General features: G+C 48.4%; 1 protein-coding gene across 1 annotated transcript in view; it reads right to left on the reverse strand.

The window, feature by feature from the left end:
* LOC115477709 (uncharacterized protein C3orf20-like) overlaps nucleotides 1-19,745 on the reverse strand; it is a 51,785-nt gene that overhangs the window by 14,806 nt on the left and 17,234 nt on the right. Inside the window, exons 6-9 of the mRNA XM_030214762.1 lie at nucleotides 12,232-12,454; nucleotides 10,605-10,706; nucleotides 7,846-8,170; nucleotides 5,024-5,140 (exon numbers count right to left, since the gene is read on the reverse strand). Of these exons, the coding sequence (XP_030070622.1) occupies nucleotides 5,024-5,140; nucleotides 7,846-8,170; nucleotides 10,605-10,706; nucleotides 12,232-12,454 (767 nt within the window). The remainder of the gene's footprint in view (nucleotides 1-5,023; nucleotides 5,141-7,845; nucleotides 8,171-10,604; nucleotides 10,707-12,231; nucleotides 12,455-19,745) is intronic.

Genomic DNA, 19,745 nt, shown 5'->3' on the forward strand with positions numbered 1-19,745 from the left:
ACCTTTGCTGGCGGGTGACCCCAACCCCTGCCAGCCGAGGTCCTCTTCTTACGGCGCAAGGCTTCGTTCTCTTTCTGAGTCTGACGTCCTGCACATTGTACGTGCAGGACATCAGACTCACAGAAACAGAATGAAGCCTTGCAGATCAGCAAGGGGTCCCCCGCCAGCAAAGGTAGGTGACGGCAGCGGCGAGGGAAGGTTGGCAGTGAGAGGTGGGGTCGAGAGGGTCGGCGGGGGGGGGGGGGTCAAAATTGTTTGTGGTGGTGGCGGTGGCGGGGGGTTGGCAATGGCGGGGGGGGGCTAAAATGTGCCCCCTCACCTCGGGCTCTGGACCCCCCCCCCCCCCCGCTGAAGTCTGGCTACGCCCCTGTACTGACAGACTAACTCATAGTGGTACATGGTGGTGCCAAAGCAGGGGTAAGTGGGCATCTCACATGTCCACTTCTGAATTCAACTTCAAGGGGGTAGCCTCAAATCTGCAGCCTTTTTTTTTTTTAATTTATAGAGATCTTTTTTTGAAAGTTAACAAGAAACAAAAAAACAGAGGGGCGGAGCTTGTGGGAGGTGGAATTCTTACTTGTAATAGTTTGAGCCCTGGAGTAGGGCAAGGGAGGGATGGAGGTACCGGGCCCAGTAGGATTTAAGGTCCCTTTCTTGGGGACGGCTTCGAACAAGTGTCACCTTATATTTTTTTGTTTATTGGTCTGGCCTCTACTTCCATACATTCAAGTACAGAATGGCAACAACCGCAAAGTATACAGTGTCATACTTTGTATTGTTATTTGAATATTTTTACTGCTGTAACTCTGTAACTGCCTATTGCTCATGTTTGATTTATTCTTCTCTACACCGCCTTGAGTGAATTCCTTCAAAAAGGCAGTAAATAAATAAATAACATTTTTAAAAAATCTTCAAATTTTCAGTGAGTTTGTGATGCCACCTAGTGGACAGACTCTTTTATTCTTGAGCTCAGTGTATCTATTTTATCTGGAATCTTTTGGTGCAAGAACATTTATTTTATTTCAATAATACATATTTATCATGTTAAATAGATTTAAGGCTGATTAACATAGCTGTTACCAGGTTACTGTGCATTAATATTAATATTAATGATTAAGCACTATCACTTTAATCCTTATGTCTAATAAGGTCTATCTAGTCGATGACCTAATGTATGCAACAATCCTATCTATCACTCAGGAACTTATATGCTATACCATAACGTATTCTTCTTTACCATGTATGTATGCACCTTAATGCAATGCCTTTGTAACTCTGCTACCCGGAAATGGCAACCGCCATTACGGCAAATGTAAGCTACATTGAGCCTGCAAATCGGTGGGAAAATGTGGGATACAAATGCTACAAATAAATAAAAAAAATTAATTAATTAATATGCATTAATGCATATTATTTACCACATAAGAACATAAGCATTGCCATACTGGGACAGACCGAAGGTCCATCAAGCCCAGTATCCTGTTTGCAACAGTGGCCAATCCAGGTCACAAGTATCTGGCAAGATCCCAGAACAGTAAAACAGATTTTATGCTGCTTATCCTAGAATATGCATTGGATTTTTCCCAAGTCCATCTTAATAATGGCTTATGAACTCTTCATTTAGGAAATTATCCAAACCTTTTTTTAAACCCTGCTAAACTAACTGCTTTTACCACATTCTCTGGCAATGAATTCCAGAGTTTAATTACTGGTTGAACGAAGCAATATTTTCTCTGATTTGTTTTAAATTTACTACTTAGTAGCTTCTTTGCGTGCCCCCTAGTCCTAGTATTTCTGGAAACAGTAAACAAGCGATTCACGTCTACCTGTTCCACTCCACTCAGTATTTTATATACCTCTATCATATCTCCCCTCAGCTGTCTCTTTTCCAAGCTGAAGAGCCCTAGCCGCTTTAGCCTTTCCTCATAGGAAAGTCGCCCCATCCCTTTTACCATTTTCGTTGCCCGTCTCTGTACTTATTAACTAATGAAATGAGATTGAAGGGGGGCAGACTCAAAAAAAATGTCAGGAAGTATTTTTTCATGGAGAGAGTGGTGGATGCTTGGAATACCCTCCCGCGGGAGGTGGTGGAGAGGAAAACGGTAACGGAATTCAAGCACGCGTGGGATAAACAAAGGAATCCTGTTCAGAAGAAATGGATCCTCGGGAGCTTAGCTGAGATCGGGTGGCAGAGCTGGTGGTGGGAGGCGGGGCTGGTGGTTGGGAGACGGGGATAGTGCTGGGTAGACTTATACGGTCTGTGTCAGAGTCGGTGGTGGGAGGCGGGACAGACTTGTACGGTCTGTGTCCTGAAAATGACAGTTACAAATCAAGGTAAGATATACACAAAAAGTAGCACATATGAATTTGTGTTGTTGGGCAGACTGGATGGACCGTGCAAGTCTTTTTCTGCCGTCATCTACTATGTTACTATGTTACTAATTGCATGCAGTAATGCACTTTAGAAAATGTAGTTCTTAATTTGCAGGGAGCAAAGATGGCACCTCTCTTAATTTTTTCTCTCTCTATTCTTTCAGTTTAATGCCTGCTCTAAGCACTGCTACAGTTTCTCATGGCTTGTTTAGGACACAGCCTTCTATTAATAAAACAAAATTCCTTCCATCATTATTTTTAGTTTCAAAGGATCATTTTGTGCTGGGAACATCACCTCATTCTCCTTACTGCTGCAAAATTCAGTTTATCTGTTTTATCTGGATTCTGTGAGATAAAGGGAGCTGAATCGTTTCAATGTGATTTTATTATGAAGTCATTCACCACCACCACTTCCAAATAATGAAACGTGTTTTGAAAGAGGTTGTCAGAGTGTCCGTTACAACACTACTAATAATTTGGATCTCAAAATAATCTTGCAATTCAGTGTATGCAAAGAGATTCCACGTACGTGGAGAACTCAAAAAGTCCCACGGAGGAACTCAAACAGAAAGGGTAGTGGGGGTGAGAACCAGGCTCTCCAAAGCCAGGACCACTGAAGTGGTGAAATGAAGCAAAGTTTATTGAAAAACAAACTGACTTGACACAACGTTGTGTTTCGGCCAGATGGCCTACGTCAGGAGTCAGAATTTCAGTTTTAGTATCGCAAAATGCTAGTCGCTGCAGAACTTCAAAGCTTTGAAAACGCACCCTGTTTTCACCGAGCACCACCAAAACACACGCTCGAAGATTCACCTTTTCAGTAACTGTTACAGTTGCAACAGTCATACATGTAAGTGCTGGTACTCTGTGACATACACATGCAACAGTCATGCATGTAAGTGCTGGTACTCTGTGACATACACATGCAACTGTAACAGTCATACATGCATCTGTAATAGTCATATATGTAAATGCTGGTACTCTGTGTCATACACATGCAGCTGTAACAGTCATACATGCAACTGTAACAGTCACGCATGTAAGTGCTGGTATTCTGTGGCATACAATCATACATTATAGTAACACAGTAAATGAGGGCAGATAAAGACCTGTATGGTCCATCCAGTCAGCCAACACGATAAACTCATTTTACATGGTATGTGATACTTTATATGTATACCCGAGTTTGATTTGTCCTTGCCTTTCTCAGGGCACAGACCGTAAAAGTCTGCCCAGCACTCTTCTTGTACTAAGTTATGAAGCTAATATCAAAGCCCCTTAAAATTTACACTCCAGCCCATCCATATCTATTCTACATGCAGCAGTAACAGTCATACATGTAAGTGCTGGCACTCTGTGACACATACATTCACTCAGAGAATAAAGGAAGGCACCAATTTATAGAATGAGGGGGTTTCTGTATTTAGTTATCTGATTAAGAGGGGGAAGTTATCAACACGAGCTATTGTTCAGCCAAGTTATTTTACCTCAAGTTGGATTATTTTAGCAGAGGGTCTCATTGAATAAAATGGGACCCCTGTGCTACAATAACTCGATTTGTGGTAACATAGTAACATAGTAGATGATGGCAGAAAAAGACCTGCATGGTCCATCCAGTCTGCCCAACAAGATAAACTCATATGTGTATACCTTACCTTGATTTGTACCTGCCTTTTTCAGGACACAGACCGTACAAGTCTGCCCAGCAGTATTTCCCGCCTCCCAACCACCAGTCCCGCCTCCCATCACCGGCTCTGGCACAGACTGTATAAGTCTGCCCTCCACTATCCTCGCCTCCCAACCACCAACCTCTCTTCCCCCACCTGCTCCGCCACCCAATTTTGGCTAAGCTTCTGAGGATCCATTCCTACTGCACAGGATTCCTTTATGCAAAGGAAAAATAGCCTGATTTAAACGTAGCTCACATTGATAACTTTCCCCCTAAATAGCTGTCCAAAAGTTAACCAAACATGTTATCTGGTATAGTCAACAGCCTGGCTGAACCGGAAAGGTCAGCTGAATATCTGGCTATTATTGTCCAGTTGCATAAAATGAGGAACAAGTAATAAACTGGTTTGTACAGGTTCCCAAGTGACCATGGGAGAATGGGTTTGAAATTGGTCACTCAGGACCTCTCCTGCTCTAGACCCCTCCTCCTGTGCAGGGCTGCCGAGAGACTAGGCCGGGCCAGGGGCAAGGCAGCCCCGCCTCGGTCCCCCCGTCACTCCCCCTGCCGTTGCTGCCCCCCACCGCTGCAGTCCGCGGTCTCACCTGCCTGCCTGCCTGACTCCACGGCTCCGGGCCCCCTGCATTCAAAGCGGCAATCGCAGATTGCGTCTCTTCTGGCCTTCCCTCCCTGTATCCCGCCCTCGTCTGATGTAACTTCCGGTTTCCGCGAGGACGGGACACAGGGAGGGAAGGCCAGAAGAGAGGCGATCTGCGACTGCCACTTTGAATGCAGGGGGCCCGGAGCCGAGGAGGCAGGCAGGTGAGACCGGGAACTGCCGCGCCAGCGGCCTGACCCCGGCGCTGGGCCCCCCTTGGAGGCCTGGGCCTGGGGAATTTTGCCCCCCCCCTCTCGGCGGCCCTGCTCCTGTCTAGAAGAGAGAAACACAGACTGTGATACTCCGTAGATGGCTGAACGACTTACAAGAAACATCCCTGGCGCAATGTTGTGTCTGTGAATCAGAAGGACGCTGCCGCTGCCAGTGAGCTCATTCGCAGTGCTGACATCATACTTGAGCAGGCGAAAGGAATCCAATCGGCTCTGTGTTAAAACTTAAGAGTCAATGATAATCTTGCCAAACCAATTCATCATTCTTATGAACTATTTAAACATTTCACCTGACCCTGATGGGTTCAATCAGATTACTAGGAATATGGACACAACTGCGTCAGAATTCCTAGCTGAATTCTGGTAAATGATAAAGGATATGACATGACCTCCTTCAACACTTTGCAGGGGACAAGACAGGGGTTTATAAAATCATGAATAGTACAGAACAAATCAATGATACTAGGACTAGGGGACCCTCCACGTAACTAAGTGGTGGAAGATTTCCAACATATTCAAGGAAGTATTTTTTTTCAGTCAGTGCACACTTTAAGCTGTGGAATTTATTGTAACATAGTAACATAGTAGATGACGGCAGAAAAAGACCTGCACGGTCCATCCAGTCTGCCCAAGAAGATAAATTCATATGTGCTACTTTTTTTATTTGTACTGTCCTCTTCAGTGCACAGACCGTATAAGTCTGGCCAGCCCTATCCCCGCCTCCCAACCACCAACCCCGCCTCCCAACCACCAGCTCTGGCACAGACCGTATAAGTCTGCCCAGCACTATCCCTGCCACCCACCACCGGCTCTGGCACAGACCGTATAAGTCTGCCCAGCACTATCCCCGCCTCCCAACCACCAACCCTGCCTCCCAACCACCAGCTCTGGCACAGACCGTATAAGTCTGCCCAGCACTATCCCTGCCACCCACCACCGGCTCTGGCACAGACCGTATAAGTCTGCCCAGCACTATCCCCGCCGCCCAACCACCAGCCCCAGCACAGACCGTATATGTCTGCCCACATTAGCCCCGCCTCCCAACCACCAGCTCTGCTGGTGAGAGGATATGGCTAAAGCCTGTGGTATGGTTGGTTTATAAAATATATATCCATGTTTCTGAATGAAGGCCCATTTCACATTTCATATTTCAACTTTGTTTAAGGTACTGTGAATAGAAATAAATACATCTTAGACTAAGTGGTCTACAGAGTTCATTGAACAATATTGGGATAAAACAAAGGGGGAACACAGAAGGAGGCCTAATTTACAAGTAAAACATATAAAGAAAGGGTGGGCAGCAGTGGCGTACCAAGGGGGGTGGGGGCGGTCCGCCCCGGGTGCACGCCGCTGGGGGGTGCCTCGGCGCGCCCCTGCTCCTCCGAGTTTGCTAAACTTCGTTCGTTCGCTGCAGCTCCCTCTGCCCTGGAACAGGTTACTTCCTGTTCCGGGGCAGAGGGAGCTGCAGCAAACAAACGAAGTTTAGCAAACTCGGAGGAGCAGGCGCGCGCCGCGGCACCCCCCACCCAGCGGCGTGGACCCGGGGGGGTGTCATCTAGCGGGGGGGGGGGGGGCGCATCGGCGCTCCGCCCCGGGTGCCATCGAGTCCAGGAACGCCACTGGTGGGCAGTAGTACAAGGGAATAGAAATTACTTTACTCTAGGTACAATAGGAGTGGGGGAGGGAGTGATAAGAAGCACACAGACATAGTAACATAGTAAATGACAGCAGATAAAGACCTTACGGTCCATCCAGTCTGCCCAAGATAAACTCATTTTACGTGGTATGTGATACTTTATACCTGAGTTTGATTTGTCCTTGTCATTCTCAGGGCACAGACCATAGAAGTCTGCCCAGCGCTTTTTTGGTACTAAAAGTTCTGAAGATTCTGGAATCCTAAAGAGTTACAAGATTCCAGAATCCCAATTAGTAGCAACATTCCATGTAGAACCCCAAAGAGTAACATAGTAAATGACGGCAGATAAAGAAAGAAGGTTGTTGTGTGAGACCACACACAGCCAATTTAAAGGCTCCACTCAATTATTACCAATTTCTGGAAGTAACAGGGGATAGATCACCCCACTGGGTACTTTCTGGAATGGTTTTGTTAAAAATTGCTTGATAGGTTTTTCATGGAAAGTTTAGAAGGGGTGTGGGAACCTGGATGAGAAGAAAGGTTTGGGAGGTCTTGCTATGGGACTATTTATTTGGGGATGTGTTTTGTTCTGTTTTTTTGGTTGCAAGTTTTCTAATAAAGCTATTATCCAAATATAGATGCCAACATTTCAAAATATTGGGGTGCCAAACAAGTTACAAATTACCCCTCCCTGGACACAGTGAATGAGTTTACTCAATACTGGGGGGGGGGGGGGTCTTCAGCACCTCCAGAGCTGGTTTCTATGCTTCCAGGAGACCTGTATTGGACTGTTGATCTAACCCAGCACATCCTCAATTCTTAGAGGTTACCTGCAGTAACTTGCAAAAATGATTGAATGTGGATTAACTGTGGGGCTCAATTACAAAGGTGCACTGAAATCTGGGCTTTGCATGCCTTTATTTCTGCATGTGTTTTGCAGGTCGTGCACTAATGTTTGCATTAATGCGTAATACCCAGTGGCGTAGCTAGGTGGGACCTGGGCCCCTGTAGATTTGGGCCTGGACCCCCCTGCCAACAACCTGCCCAACCCCCCTCCCGCCGCCAACCCGCCGTCACCGTTGCCTGCCTTTGCTGGCGGGGGACCCCAACCCCCGCCAGCCAAGGTCCTCTTCTTCTCGCAAAAGGCTTCCTTCTGTTTCTGACGTCCTGCACGTCCCGCCTCCCCCACCAGCTCTGCCACCCAATCTCCGCTAAGCTTCTTTGCACCCTTTAATAAAAGCACCCCTAACAGTCAAATGTATCCAACACAAATACCACCCACCTGCATGCAAGGCATACTCCTGTACTGATTCTTTCTTTCATAGAGTTGTTCCAACTTGCCTTCGCTAGGATCATCTTTTGGGTCGAGTGAGGAAATGGCGCAAACCACAATGATTTGTTCTAAGGCAGACATCTGATTCCTAATAAGGTGATCATACTCCAGGTCTGTCACAAAAGGGATCTGATGATTGCTACACCTGCACCTCCTCCCTTCCTCTCCCATCGCAATTCTTCGAAGCACAACGGGGCAGGTCATATGGGAGTTGCACCACAAGCTCTCATCGTGCAACAGGGACTCCAGGGGCATGGGAGGAACAATTTGGGTCCTTAAAAAAAAGAGGAGCAAGTTCAGCCACTATAAGAAATGGGCAATTCAGTGCAATGTCTTATTTTAAAAAAGGGAGATTTTCCAAGGGAAACTACACAGGGACTTAACCTTTGAATACTGTCCATGCATACAAGGTATCAATGGGCTCTGCATCTGCTGTTTGTACAGGTGAAACTTCCACTGAAAATATTGCACATGGATCTGAAAATACAATGCACATACGTAATTTTCCCCTGCTGCCCTAAATAGTCTTCTAGGATCACCTCCTCCATAGTGGGGGCGCCATGCAGGCCACCCGCTTTTAGCCAGACTGAGAGAAGGTAATTTTCAGACACTCAATTCACCTGCCTAAATCCCTATTTAACCATCTGAATGTAATCAATAGAAACAGAATAAAATAAAACGTAGAAAGGAAAATAAGATGATACCTTTTTTATTGGACTAACTTAATACATTTTTATTAGCTTTCGAAGGTAGCCCTTCTTCGTCGGATTGGAAATAAACAGGGCTACCTTCGAAAGCTAATAAAAAATGTATTAAGTTAGTCCAATAAAAAAGGTATCATCTTATTTTCCTTTCTACGTTTTATTTTATTCTGTTTCTATTGATTACCTTTAAAAGTGGACTAACACGGCTACCACATCTCTCTGCTCCAGCTGAATGGAAACCCCATCAAAGTGTGAGTGTGTGTGGGAGGCAGGGGCGTAGGTACGTGGGGCCATGGGGGCCTGGGCCCCCGTAGATTTGGCCCTGGACCCCCCTGTCAACGACCCTCTCGACCCCCCACTCCTGCCGCCAACCCGCCATCTGCTACCTTTGCTGGCGGGGGACCCCAATCCCCGCCAGCCGAGGTCCTCTTCTTCCTTCGTTCTGTTTCTGAGTCTGACGTCCTGCACGTACAACGTGCAGGATGTCAGACTCACAGAAACAGAACGAAGCCCTGCAGATTGCAAGGCTTCGTTCTGTTTCTGTGAGTCTGACGTCCTGGCGGGGGTTGGGATCCCCCGCCAGCAAAGGTAGGCGATGGCAGGGGAGGGTTGGCGGCGGAAAGGGGGGGTCGAGAGGGTCATCGGCGGGGGGGGTCAAAGTTGGTAGTGGTGGCGGCGGCGGCGGCGGGGGGGGGGGTCAGCAATGGCGGGGGGGTCGGCAGCACCGGGGGGGGGGCTAAAATGTGCCCCCTCACCTTGGGCTCTGGACCCCCCTCCCGCCAAAGTCTGGCTACGCCCCTGGTGGGAGGGGGGGCTAGACTCATGTACATGCTGCCTGCAGCTAGTGGGGTAAAACGTAAGCGACATGCTCAGAAAGAAGCATCTGTTGCTTAGGAACCTCTGTCTGGAATCTCTCCTTGTTGCCGGAAGAGGGTGCTGATTAGACTGGAGCATCCGCTACAGAAGCTTCTGTTCCCCCCTCCCCCGTCAGACTGGGCATGACCACAAGAGCTTTGCTTATGCGCAGCTCTTGTGCGCATGTCCCTGGCGCAATCCTTTCACGTTCCTTCCTAATGCTCGACGCTAACAGCGCATGTATAATTTGCATACTATTAGCGCATTAGGAAGTTATTTTTGGGTGGTGGGGTGGTGGTATTTTCCGGTGCCTGAGTTTTGAGCATCGGGCCTAAGTTGTTTACTCAAATTCTAGTGTGCACAACTCTAAGGGGAGGGGGGTGGAACTAGGAGGGTTATGGTCAGGGCAGGGCAAGTACTCAAAAGCCCTTTCAGTAGCTTCTGCAGAGAAATAGTGTAAAAAAAAAATATCCCCATTCCATTTCTTATGTTTCAAAACAACTCTGTGTTTTTGTCGTGCATATTTCTATTCTACCTTTAACCAATGAATTCAAGGCAAAGCACATCAGTAAATAAAAACAATAAACATCACAGCACTTACTAATATCATCTCTCTATATAATAATTGGTCAATCTGCGTCCCTGGATGGCTGGCTGGCTGGGTTCGTAACCGTATGCTAATGAGCTTATGTCAGCTCGCCTCCAGCGTTCCCTTCCCTCTCAGTGTCCCGCCCTCGCAGAAAGACGAAATGACGTCAGAGGAGGGCGGGACACTGAGAGGGAAGGCAAGGGAAGGCTGGAGGCGACATGAGCCGAGCCGAGCCTGCAGCCGCTGCGACCTCAGGTATGGAGGGGAGGGGAGGATCGCTGGACATGGATGAGATGGGATGGGAGGGCAGAGGAGGGGGGAGAATCACTGGACATGGAGGGGAGGGGAGAGGAGAATCGCTCAACATGGAGGGGAGGGCAAAGGAGAGAGACGAGAAAACGCTTAGACGACAGCCTTCCTAGGGCCCGTTTCATTTGTTCCAAAATGGGCGTTTTTGCTTGTTCAATATAAAAACGCTAATATAAATTACATCTTATGGTTATAACATTATAAGTTCAAGTTCCTCTCAAGCTCCCTCAATTATTCCCACTTTTCCTTACCCTGATTTATTAAGGTTCTGACCTCTGGGTGGGGGATTATTGAAGCCTGACTCAGTCACACTGGCCCGGTCTTGTCTGAAATAGCTGTTCAGTAAAGATGATCTGCAAATGGAAAAAGGATATTCATCATAGCTATCAGGAAATCAAACAATTCCAGTATTTTACACCGCAGAAAAACATACATCAGACCCCATAACCTGAGAGGTTTCACAGTGCTACAGAACGGGAGAGGTACTATTGCACCGGAAGGGTGGGAACAAGGAGGAAATGGAAAACTACTGACGTGAAAGTTTAACATTGGTGGTGGGTAAACTTGTGGCCTATCTAGACTGTAGTATACAACCTTTGACACTAATGGATCCACATAGAAGACTGGTGAGCCTACTAGTCAGTGGGAGTTGGGAGAAACATAATAAGCTGAGTGAGAGGTGAGCTGAACAACAGGACAGTGAGGTGCCACAAGGATACAAGCTAAACCCTGTCTTCCTCAAAGTCTTTATCAGTGACAGTGAGAAAAGGTAAGAAGGGAAAGTGTGAAATTTGCAAATACATGATACCTATAGGACTAGATTCAGTACATGGCATTGGCACCCAAATTTGATCAGCAGGAGAGGAGTGGGAACAGAATCAGGCTGTTCAAAGAACAGACCGAGGACATCCAATATTAAGAGAAAGTTTATTGAGAGAAGACTCTACAAGGTACCCTGTTTCGGCACTGGAAGTGTCTTCTTCAGGAGTCTTGATGCTTCGTCCGTAAGAACTTGTGGACAAAGTATTCAGGAGTGAGTCTCTAGTTGAAAGAATGCTGTGGTCTTTAGAAAGACCTTTTTGGAGTGTAGTTTAAAGTATGACTTATGAACAAAGCATCACGGTCCTTAGAAAAACGCCCATGTCGCTCCAGCTTCTATGAGTATCTTTCAAGATGTGTCTAAATTATAGACACATATTTCACCTGATACTCTAGTAGGCACCTACTTTCCTTTCTAGAAGGGTTCTCAACTCAGTAGTCCTCAGGACACACCTAGTCTGTCAGGTTTTCAGGATATTCCTTGTGCATGAGAGAAAATTGCTTAGAATAGAGATAGTATGATATGTTAAACCACCCAGAAACAGTGCCAGCCTATCCCCTACGTACTTAAATTTGCATTATCCAGACTGCAATGGTCTTAGATACAAATCAACTTATGCATCCAGCTTTTCCTACATAAGTACACAACTGTGGAACGCTGTGCCCAAAACCTTGAGATCTATTCATAACCATCTCGACTTCAGGAAATTACTGAAAACCAACTTGTTTAAGAAGGCCTATCCCCCTGACCCACATTAACTTTCTACTTCCTGCGACACAGCAAAATATGGACCGTACTAGACTTCTATCACCCCTCTTTATTTCTTTGTTGCGCTATACTTATGTTTCATTGAAGTTGATTACTATATTGTGTATTTGTATTTTACCGAACCGGAGCCTGCCTCTACGGTATTGTGTAAGCCACATTGAGCCTGCAACTAAGTGGGAAAATGTGGGATATAAATGTGTTAAATAAATAAATAAATATCTTGAAAACCTGTGTCTCGAGGACTGGGTTGAGAACCACTGCTTAGGGGAATGTCTTGTTCTTCCACGTACCTGGGAGATAGGAAACTCTTAGACATGTCCCACTGTGCGTTCCCAGCAGGGGCTGATTGAAAACGGCCTAGCCAAGGGTGGCCTTCAGGTCCGGAGGGATCACCTTCCTGGCTTGCTTGCAAATCTTGTGCAACTGAAGGAGCGACTGCGGACTGAATTTTCCGTTTTCTTGCTGTTTTCTGAGGAGCGCTGGGCATCCGATGTATATGCGGGGAGTCGATTCCTGAAACACAGCATGTTACCTGAGTGATAGGGAGGAATGTACCACAAAGTGCCTGCTCTGAAGTGTAGGAGTGGGATTTTGCTACCCAGGCTGAATGAAAAGCGCTTTCTTGCCTAAGAAGGGTTTCTTAAGGGAATTTTACAGAGTGAATACGTCAGCATAAATTGAACATAACAATGATGAGCAAGGCGATCATTGTTTCTGATGACAATTACATGACTCAGCAAAAAGAATCAGGAGCTGTGGATCTTTTTCTAATGAGACAGCAGGGTCGGTCTTAGGCAGGGGCGATAGGGGCGGTCGCACAGGGCCTCGCATCTCTGACACGTCTGTCCTCCTGTCTCACAACACCTCCCTGCTCCGTACCTTAATGTGCATCCACATTTCAGTAGAAAGCACCAGGCAGCAGCAGCAACTTTCATATCCTGTCAGCTGCTGAGCCCAGAGCCTCCTCGCTGCTGCGTCCCTCCCCTTTTTGATGTCACTTCCTGCTTCCGCAAAGGTAAGATGCAGCAGCGAGGAGGCTGGGGGCTCGGCAGCTGACGGGATATGAAAATCGCTGCCACTGTCTGCCGCTCTTTACTGAAACGTGTTGGATACATATCAAGGTATGAACCTCCTTATGGCTTATGGTGGCGGGAGCGGGCAGGGGGCGGGCACGGGCGAGGGGGGCCTACTGAACTGGTCTACACAGGGCCCCACAATTGCTAGGACCAGCCCTGTGGGACAGCACAGTTAATGTACACAGTGAATACCGTATCTCCGTGGGCTTGATTTATCTAGGGATTGATGTTCAAGCAATTTGACCCAGGTGACTAAGCATTTACTCTGGTAAAATTGTCAGCTGAAAATTGCTCTCTCTCTATGCAAATGAAAATACATGCGGCGCTATGATACAATGCGCATATTTTCACCTGCACCACATAGAGGCAAGCAGGAAGTGGGAGGGGGAAGGCTGGGAATAACATGGAGATTCTCGTGCCTTAATGATGGTACTAATCTTGCAACTGCTGTCAAATGCAAAGGTCCATATACATATGGTAATGCCTATGGGGCCTGCTAGCCCTGCATTTTCAAGGGAAAACTCTGTTGCACCCTGCAAATTAGGTCCTACACAGGTTGGATTTAAACTCAGCCTTCTCAATACGGTCACTCAACTAACCACTAGGAGTGGCCTAGTGGTTAGGGTGGTGGACTTTGGTCCTGAGGAACTGAGTTTGATTCCCGGTACAGGCAGCTCCTTGTGACTTTGGGCAAGTCACTTAACCCTCTATTGCCCCACGTAAGCTGCATTGAGCCTGCCATGAGTGGGAAAGCGTAGGATACAAATGTAATAAAATAGATACCATTGGAGATTCTACATGGAATGTTGCTACGTTTGGAGATTCTACATGGAATGTTGCTATTCCACTAGCAACATTCCATGTAGAAGGCTGCGCAGGCTTCTGTTTCTGTGAGTCTGACTGTGCAGGACGTCAGACTCACAGAAGCAGAAGCCTGCGCGGCCACATTGGTGGAATAGCAACATTCCATGTAGAATCTCAAATAGTAGCAACAGTGGAGGAGTGGCCTAGTGGTTAGGGTGGTGGACTTTGGTCCTGGGTAACTGAGGAACTGAGTTTGATTCCCACTTCAGGCACAGGCAGCTCCTTGTGACTCTGGGCAAGTCACTTAACCCTCCATTGCCCCATGTAAGCCGCATTGAGCCTGCCATGAGTGAGAAAGTGCGGGGTACAAATGTAACAAAATAATTCCTAGGGGCTGCTGAAGTCAATCAACCTGAGGCAAGGAATTGTACACCCCCTTGAGTGAATTCCTTCAAAAAGGCAGTAAATAAATCCTAATAAATAAATACATAAATATGTTCTTTGATGTGGTTGACTCTTTCTCCAAATGGTTTTCAGACCTGAGGAAGGGAGTATCAGCTCCCAAGAACTGGTCACGTAATGGATTGTTAAGCTGCTGATTCTTCTTTGCCTGTTAACCTTTATGTCTATCCAAATGGTTCAAAGTTACTCTGAAAAGGGGGGTGAGATTTGATATACTGTCTTTCTGTGGTTACATCCAAACCAGTTTACATATTATACAGTGGCATATTTAGCATAAGTACGTCACGGTGTACGCACCCCCCTGTCAGACCTGGCCCTCCCCCTCTTAAAATCCTCTCGGAATCTTCAGCCGGCAGCGGCAGAGCACTCATAGGCTGCCTGTGGTCTGTTTTGGGGCTTCCAGTTCAAGGAGGAAGTATCGGAGCAGGCCGCAGGCAGCCCATTGCCGGGTGGAGACACAGAGGATTTTGGGGTGGAGGGTGGCAGCGGTGGGGGGGGGGGGGGGGGAGGAACAGCATGGGGGACAGGGAGAGACACACCCCCTGTAAAAAGTTCCTGGCTATGCTACTGATAGTATATGCAGGTACTTATTTTGTACCTGGGGCAATGGAGCATTAAGTGACTTGCCCAGAGTCACTCACAAGAAGGTGCAGTGAGGATCGAACCTGGTTCTCAACCAATTGCACTAACCATCAGGCTGCTCCTCCACTCTCCGGTCAGGACAGCTTCAACAACCACAGTCATCCCCATGTCGTGCCAGCGCTTTGCTGTGCGTGTGGAATTCCAAACATCATGTCAGCTAAACTAAGGATTTATAATGCGATTGCTGCCAAGACTAGTCATTGCCCACCTGTCTAAATATACCACAGGAATGCAACAGATTCAAATTCAGCTCTGGCATCTTCACAAGTACATCATCTGGGGTGGGATATTGCGTATGCACATTATCATATAAACTCTCCCCCTAGTTGGTAGGTGACAAGCAAATATATTCTAACTGAGCACACCCTGTCCTTAGTGTGCCTGTGTGTAATATGGAGGGCTTTTTTTGAGGGGGTACTTGGGGGCACTGAGTACCGGCACCTTTTCCATTGTCTGCTAAAATTGACCCACGGACTCAGGCTCTACGCAACAATTCTGCCTTGTCCTAGATTCTGTGACTGGTTGCAGGGGGCCTGGATATTGTGGGGTGGGTCCCTCAGTGATCACCCCACCCCTGAAGGGTGGCCTGGCATTTGAGTACCAGCATCTTTTTTGCAAGAAATAATGCACTGGTAATATGTGTAAGCATGTACTCCTAACTAAATCTTTGCTGGCAGACCTTATCCGCTCCTCTTTTAGGCTGGGTGATATAACAAATCCTCCTTTTGTTTATTTTCCTAAACCACTGTAAATCTCACCACAGCACTAGAGGGGCTGGAAAGAGCCCGCAGGCATTTCTGTAACCTGCTCTTTAAAAACTCCACTGCTGAGGGAATTCTGCCATAAAATTAAAATGTTGTGCAACAATCTTTTAAAGTCTACAGACTTTTTGTGTGTGCATAATTTCCTATCGTAAGGGTTGCTTTCTTCCCACCCCCAGCCCTGACTTCCCAGCAGTGTCACTCTCCAGATTCCACCCTCCCAGCTTTCTCTGGAGCCTTTTAACTAAAAAATATGGTAAAAAGTGGCCTTACGCAGGTCATTCCTGTGCTCTAATGCCATTTTTATCACAGGGGTAAAATAGCTGATTTTTCTATTTGTAGTATTAATGGCTACACATTAATTTTCCCCTTAGCACGAGGCCATTAACATGTGACCCCTTACCGCCTCTTATTTTGTACGCGGTAAGGGCTCATGTGCTAACCATGCCCTAATCGGTTAATCGGAAGGAATGGATCCTCAGGAACTTAGTCAAGATCGGGAGGCAGGGCTGGTGGTTGGGAGGCGGGGATAGTGCTGGGCAGACTTATACGGTCTGTACCCTGAAGAGCACAGGTACAAATCAAAGTAGGGTATACACAAAAAGTAGCACATATGAGTTATCTTGTTGGGCAGACTGGATGGACCGTGCAGGTCTTTTTCTGCCATCATCTACTATGTTACTATGTAGCACAAGGCAGAGCATACCCACTCTCCACCCCCAGTCCTGACCCAGAACTATAAAATAAATGCTATTTTTTAGTGTGCGTCCCAGGGGCATAGCTACATGGGGCCACAGGGGCCTGGGCCCCTGTAGATTTGACCCTGGACCCCCCTGCCAACGACCCTCTCGACCCCCCCTCCCGCCGTCAACCCGCAGTCGCCGTCTGCTAACTTTGCTGGCTGAGGACCCCAACCCCCGCCAGCCAAGGTGCTCTTATTCCTTCGTTCTGTTTCTGAGTCTGACGTCCTGCACGTACCTCGGGCTCTGGACCCCCCTCCCGCCGAAGTCTGGCTACACCCCTGGTGCGTCCCATGGTAAGGTATTTTTGGCTGCGGTAAGCATGCGTTAGTGCTTATCACAGCTTAATAAAAGGACCTCTCTGTCTCCAACTTAAAATGATCTCCCCCCACCCCCTGCAAGCAGCTTCAACCAACAGATTTCTCTGTCTGGCTGTTTCTCTCTGACTCCTAGTTTATCCCTGCACTTCTCTCTCCACCTCCCCAGTTCGCTCTCTCCCTATTCTTCAGCAAGAACCCCAAACTCTCTTTGCTGTTCTCTTTCTCTCCCCACCTTCTGTCATTTCCCCGCCCCAACGACCTTCAGTTCATCCTTTGTCCTCCAGAACTTTTTCTCTTCCCCTCAGGCACATACCCTCAGTTCTTTCTCTTCCCCTCATCCCCACCAAAGTATGTGCCTAGCTCTCTTTCTTTCCTCCTCTCCAAGCACACCCACACAGTCCCAATTTGCTCTCTATCAGGGTTGCCAGCTGGGAAAAACTTTCCCAGCCCCAAACGAGCCGTAAACCCACCCAAAAACCGCCCGTAGCCAATCCCCGTCTCCTGTGTCACCGAACCCCGCCTCCCGCGTCACCAACCCCGCCCCCGCATCACCTAACCCTGCCCCCGCGTCACTAACCCTGCTTCCCACGTCACTAACCCTGCCCCCTACGTCATCCCTGACGTCACCCCGCCCCTGAAAGGCTTCTATTGGTCCAATTTGGACCAATAGAAGCCCCGGAAAAGCTTCTATTGGAGCAAATTGGACCAATAGAAGCCCCAGAAAAGCTTCTATTGGACCGAATTGGACCAATAGAAGCCCCGGAAAAAACCGCCGAACTCGCACAGCGGCGACGGGAAAACCGCCCAAAAAACTGCATCCCGCGGCCGGCGAAATTTTCCCACCGCCGCTGGCGAAAACCTGCCCAATTGGGCAGTAAAACCGCCCACCTGGCAACTTTGCTCTCTATTCCCCCCAGCACATGTTATACATCCCTCAGATTGCTGTCTGTCCCCACCCCCTTGGCATCACCTGGTTGTTTCTCTCTCTCTCTCCCCACCCCCTCAGCACACAATTGTAACTTGCTCTTGGTTTCATGCCATGCTGATCACTTGCATGGCTGCCGAGGGGAGGAGGCAAAATTCCCCGGGCCTGGGACCCCAAGGGGGGCCTGGCATCGGGGTCTCTCTCTCTCCTGCTCCTGATGGAAACCGGGTGATCACGTCCCAACAGGAGCAAGAGAGAGAAAACTCCGGTGCCGGATCCCCCCTGGAGGCTGGGGAGGACCTGGAGGAGCAGACACAGCAGACTGGCGGGGGACTGGTGGGGATTTTCCTCCAGCGCTGCTCTTCTTCACAGTCTGCCGCATTGCCTTCCAAGCGGCTGATTTCCCCTCAGGCCGCGCAGGCTCTGTTTTGAAAACAAGCATGCGCATCCTAAGAGAAAAAGCATTACAGTTGTGGTGGGTGGCGGCAGAGACAATCCATGGGAGGGGCGGTGGTGACGATCCTGGGGGGGGGGGGGGGGCTGGGCCTAGAGGTGGCCCTGCTGCAGGCCCGGCTTAGTCTCTCTGCGGCCCTGATCACATGACAAAATAAGGAGACGAGCAGCCTGCATATTGAGTTACATTCTCTTCTGCCACCAAGACTCTGCTGACTGGAACCATGGCTGTACTGTGTCTGCACAAATCAGGACACCAGGGTGGGGGTGGGGGGGGGGGAGAAGCATAGCAACCAACTTTTCAGAATGATTGGGAGTGCTAAACCAATTATAAGTTACCCCTCCTTGGGCAAAGTAAAGGCACCTGCTCAATATTGGGGGTGCTGAACAACTCCCAGCACCCACAGAACTGGCACCTATACAGAGGAAGGTGATGTGACCAGACAGGCAACCTCTTTCTATGATCCGTGTTGAGGAGAACAGGAAGCCGTGCAAGCCACTGTCACTGCTTCTCTATGGTCCTGGCAGGGGCGTAGCTAGGTGGGGCCATGGGGGCATGGGCCCCCACAGATTAAGCCCTGGCCCCCTCTACTTTGGACCCCCCTCCCGCCACAGACCTCCTGCCGCCCCTCCCCCGTCACCACCGCCACCAGGTACCTTTGCTGACGGGGGTCCCCAACCCCCGCCAGCTGAAGTCTTCTTCAGTGCTGGTCCACTCCGGCGCCTTCGCTGATGATCTGTTTCTGACTCCTGACGTCCTGCGTGCACGAGGCTACATACAGGACGTGCACGGAGGATGTCAGGAGTCAGAAACAGATCAACAACGAAGGCGCCGGAATTGACCGGCGCTGAAGAAGACTTCGGCTGGGCGGGGTTGGGGACCCCCGCCAGCAAAGGTACCTGGTGGCGGCGGCAGCAACAGCGATGGGGGAGGGTCAGCAACGGTGGTGGGGGGACAGCGGCGGGATGGGGGGGTCGAAAGTGGCGAGGGGAGTCGGCGGCTGGGGGAGGCAGGCTAAACTGTGCCCCTCCACCTCTGATTTTGGACCCCCCTCCCGCCAAGGTCTGGCTACGCCTCTGGGTCCTGGGGCAGAATTCTATCCTCGAGGGAAACTCTACAGAAATTCTACATTGCGCAGAATTCTCCCTAATTAACTTCTATCTCCCTTGCTGCAGTTTCAGTCTATTACTTTTTTCTTTTCCCACAAGAGATGGAGAAAAACTATGGGATCTTAGGATTTTTGCCTGCAACCTTGCATGCATCTCATCTTGGGTACCTTTAGCGGGAAGAGATCAAATTCTAAACCAATAACACTTCTCAATCCAAAAAGGGACCTTATCACTGAGCTGAAAGAACAGGTGCCCTAAGCCAGTGGTTCCCAAGTCCAGTCCTGGAGCACCGGTTGCCAGTCAGGTTTTCAGGATATCCACAATGAATATGCATGAACTTGATTTGCATGGACTGCCTCCATTATATGCAAATCTCTGTCATACATATTCATTGTGGATATCCTGAAAACCTGACTGGCAACCGGGACTCCAGGACTAGACTTGGGGAAACACTGCCCTAAGCCGGTGCTTCTCAACCCAGTCCTTGGGGCATGCCCAGCCAGTCAGGTTT

The sequence above is a fragment of the Microcaecilia unicolor genome, chromosome 9, assembly GCF_901765095.1.
Source record: "Microcaecilia unicolor chromosome 9, aMicUni1.1, whole genome shotgun sequence".
NCBI lineage: Eukaryota > Metazoa > Chordata > Amphibia > Gymnophiona > Siphonopidae > Microcaecilia > Microcaecilia unicolor.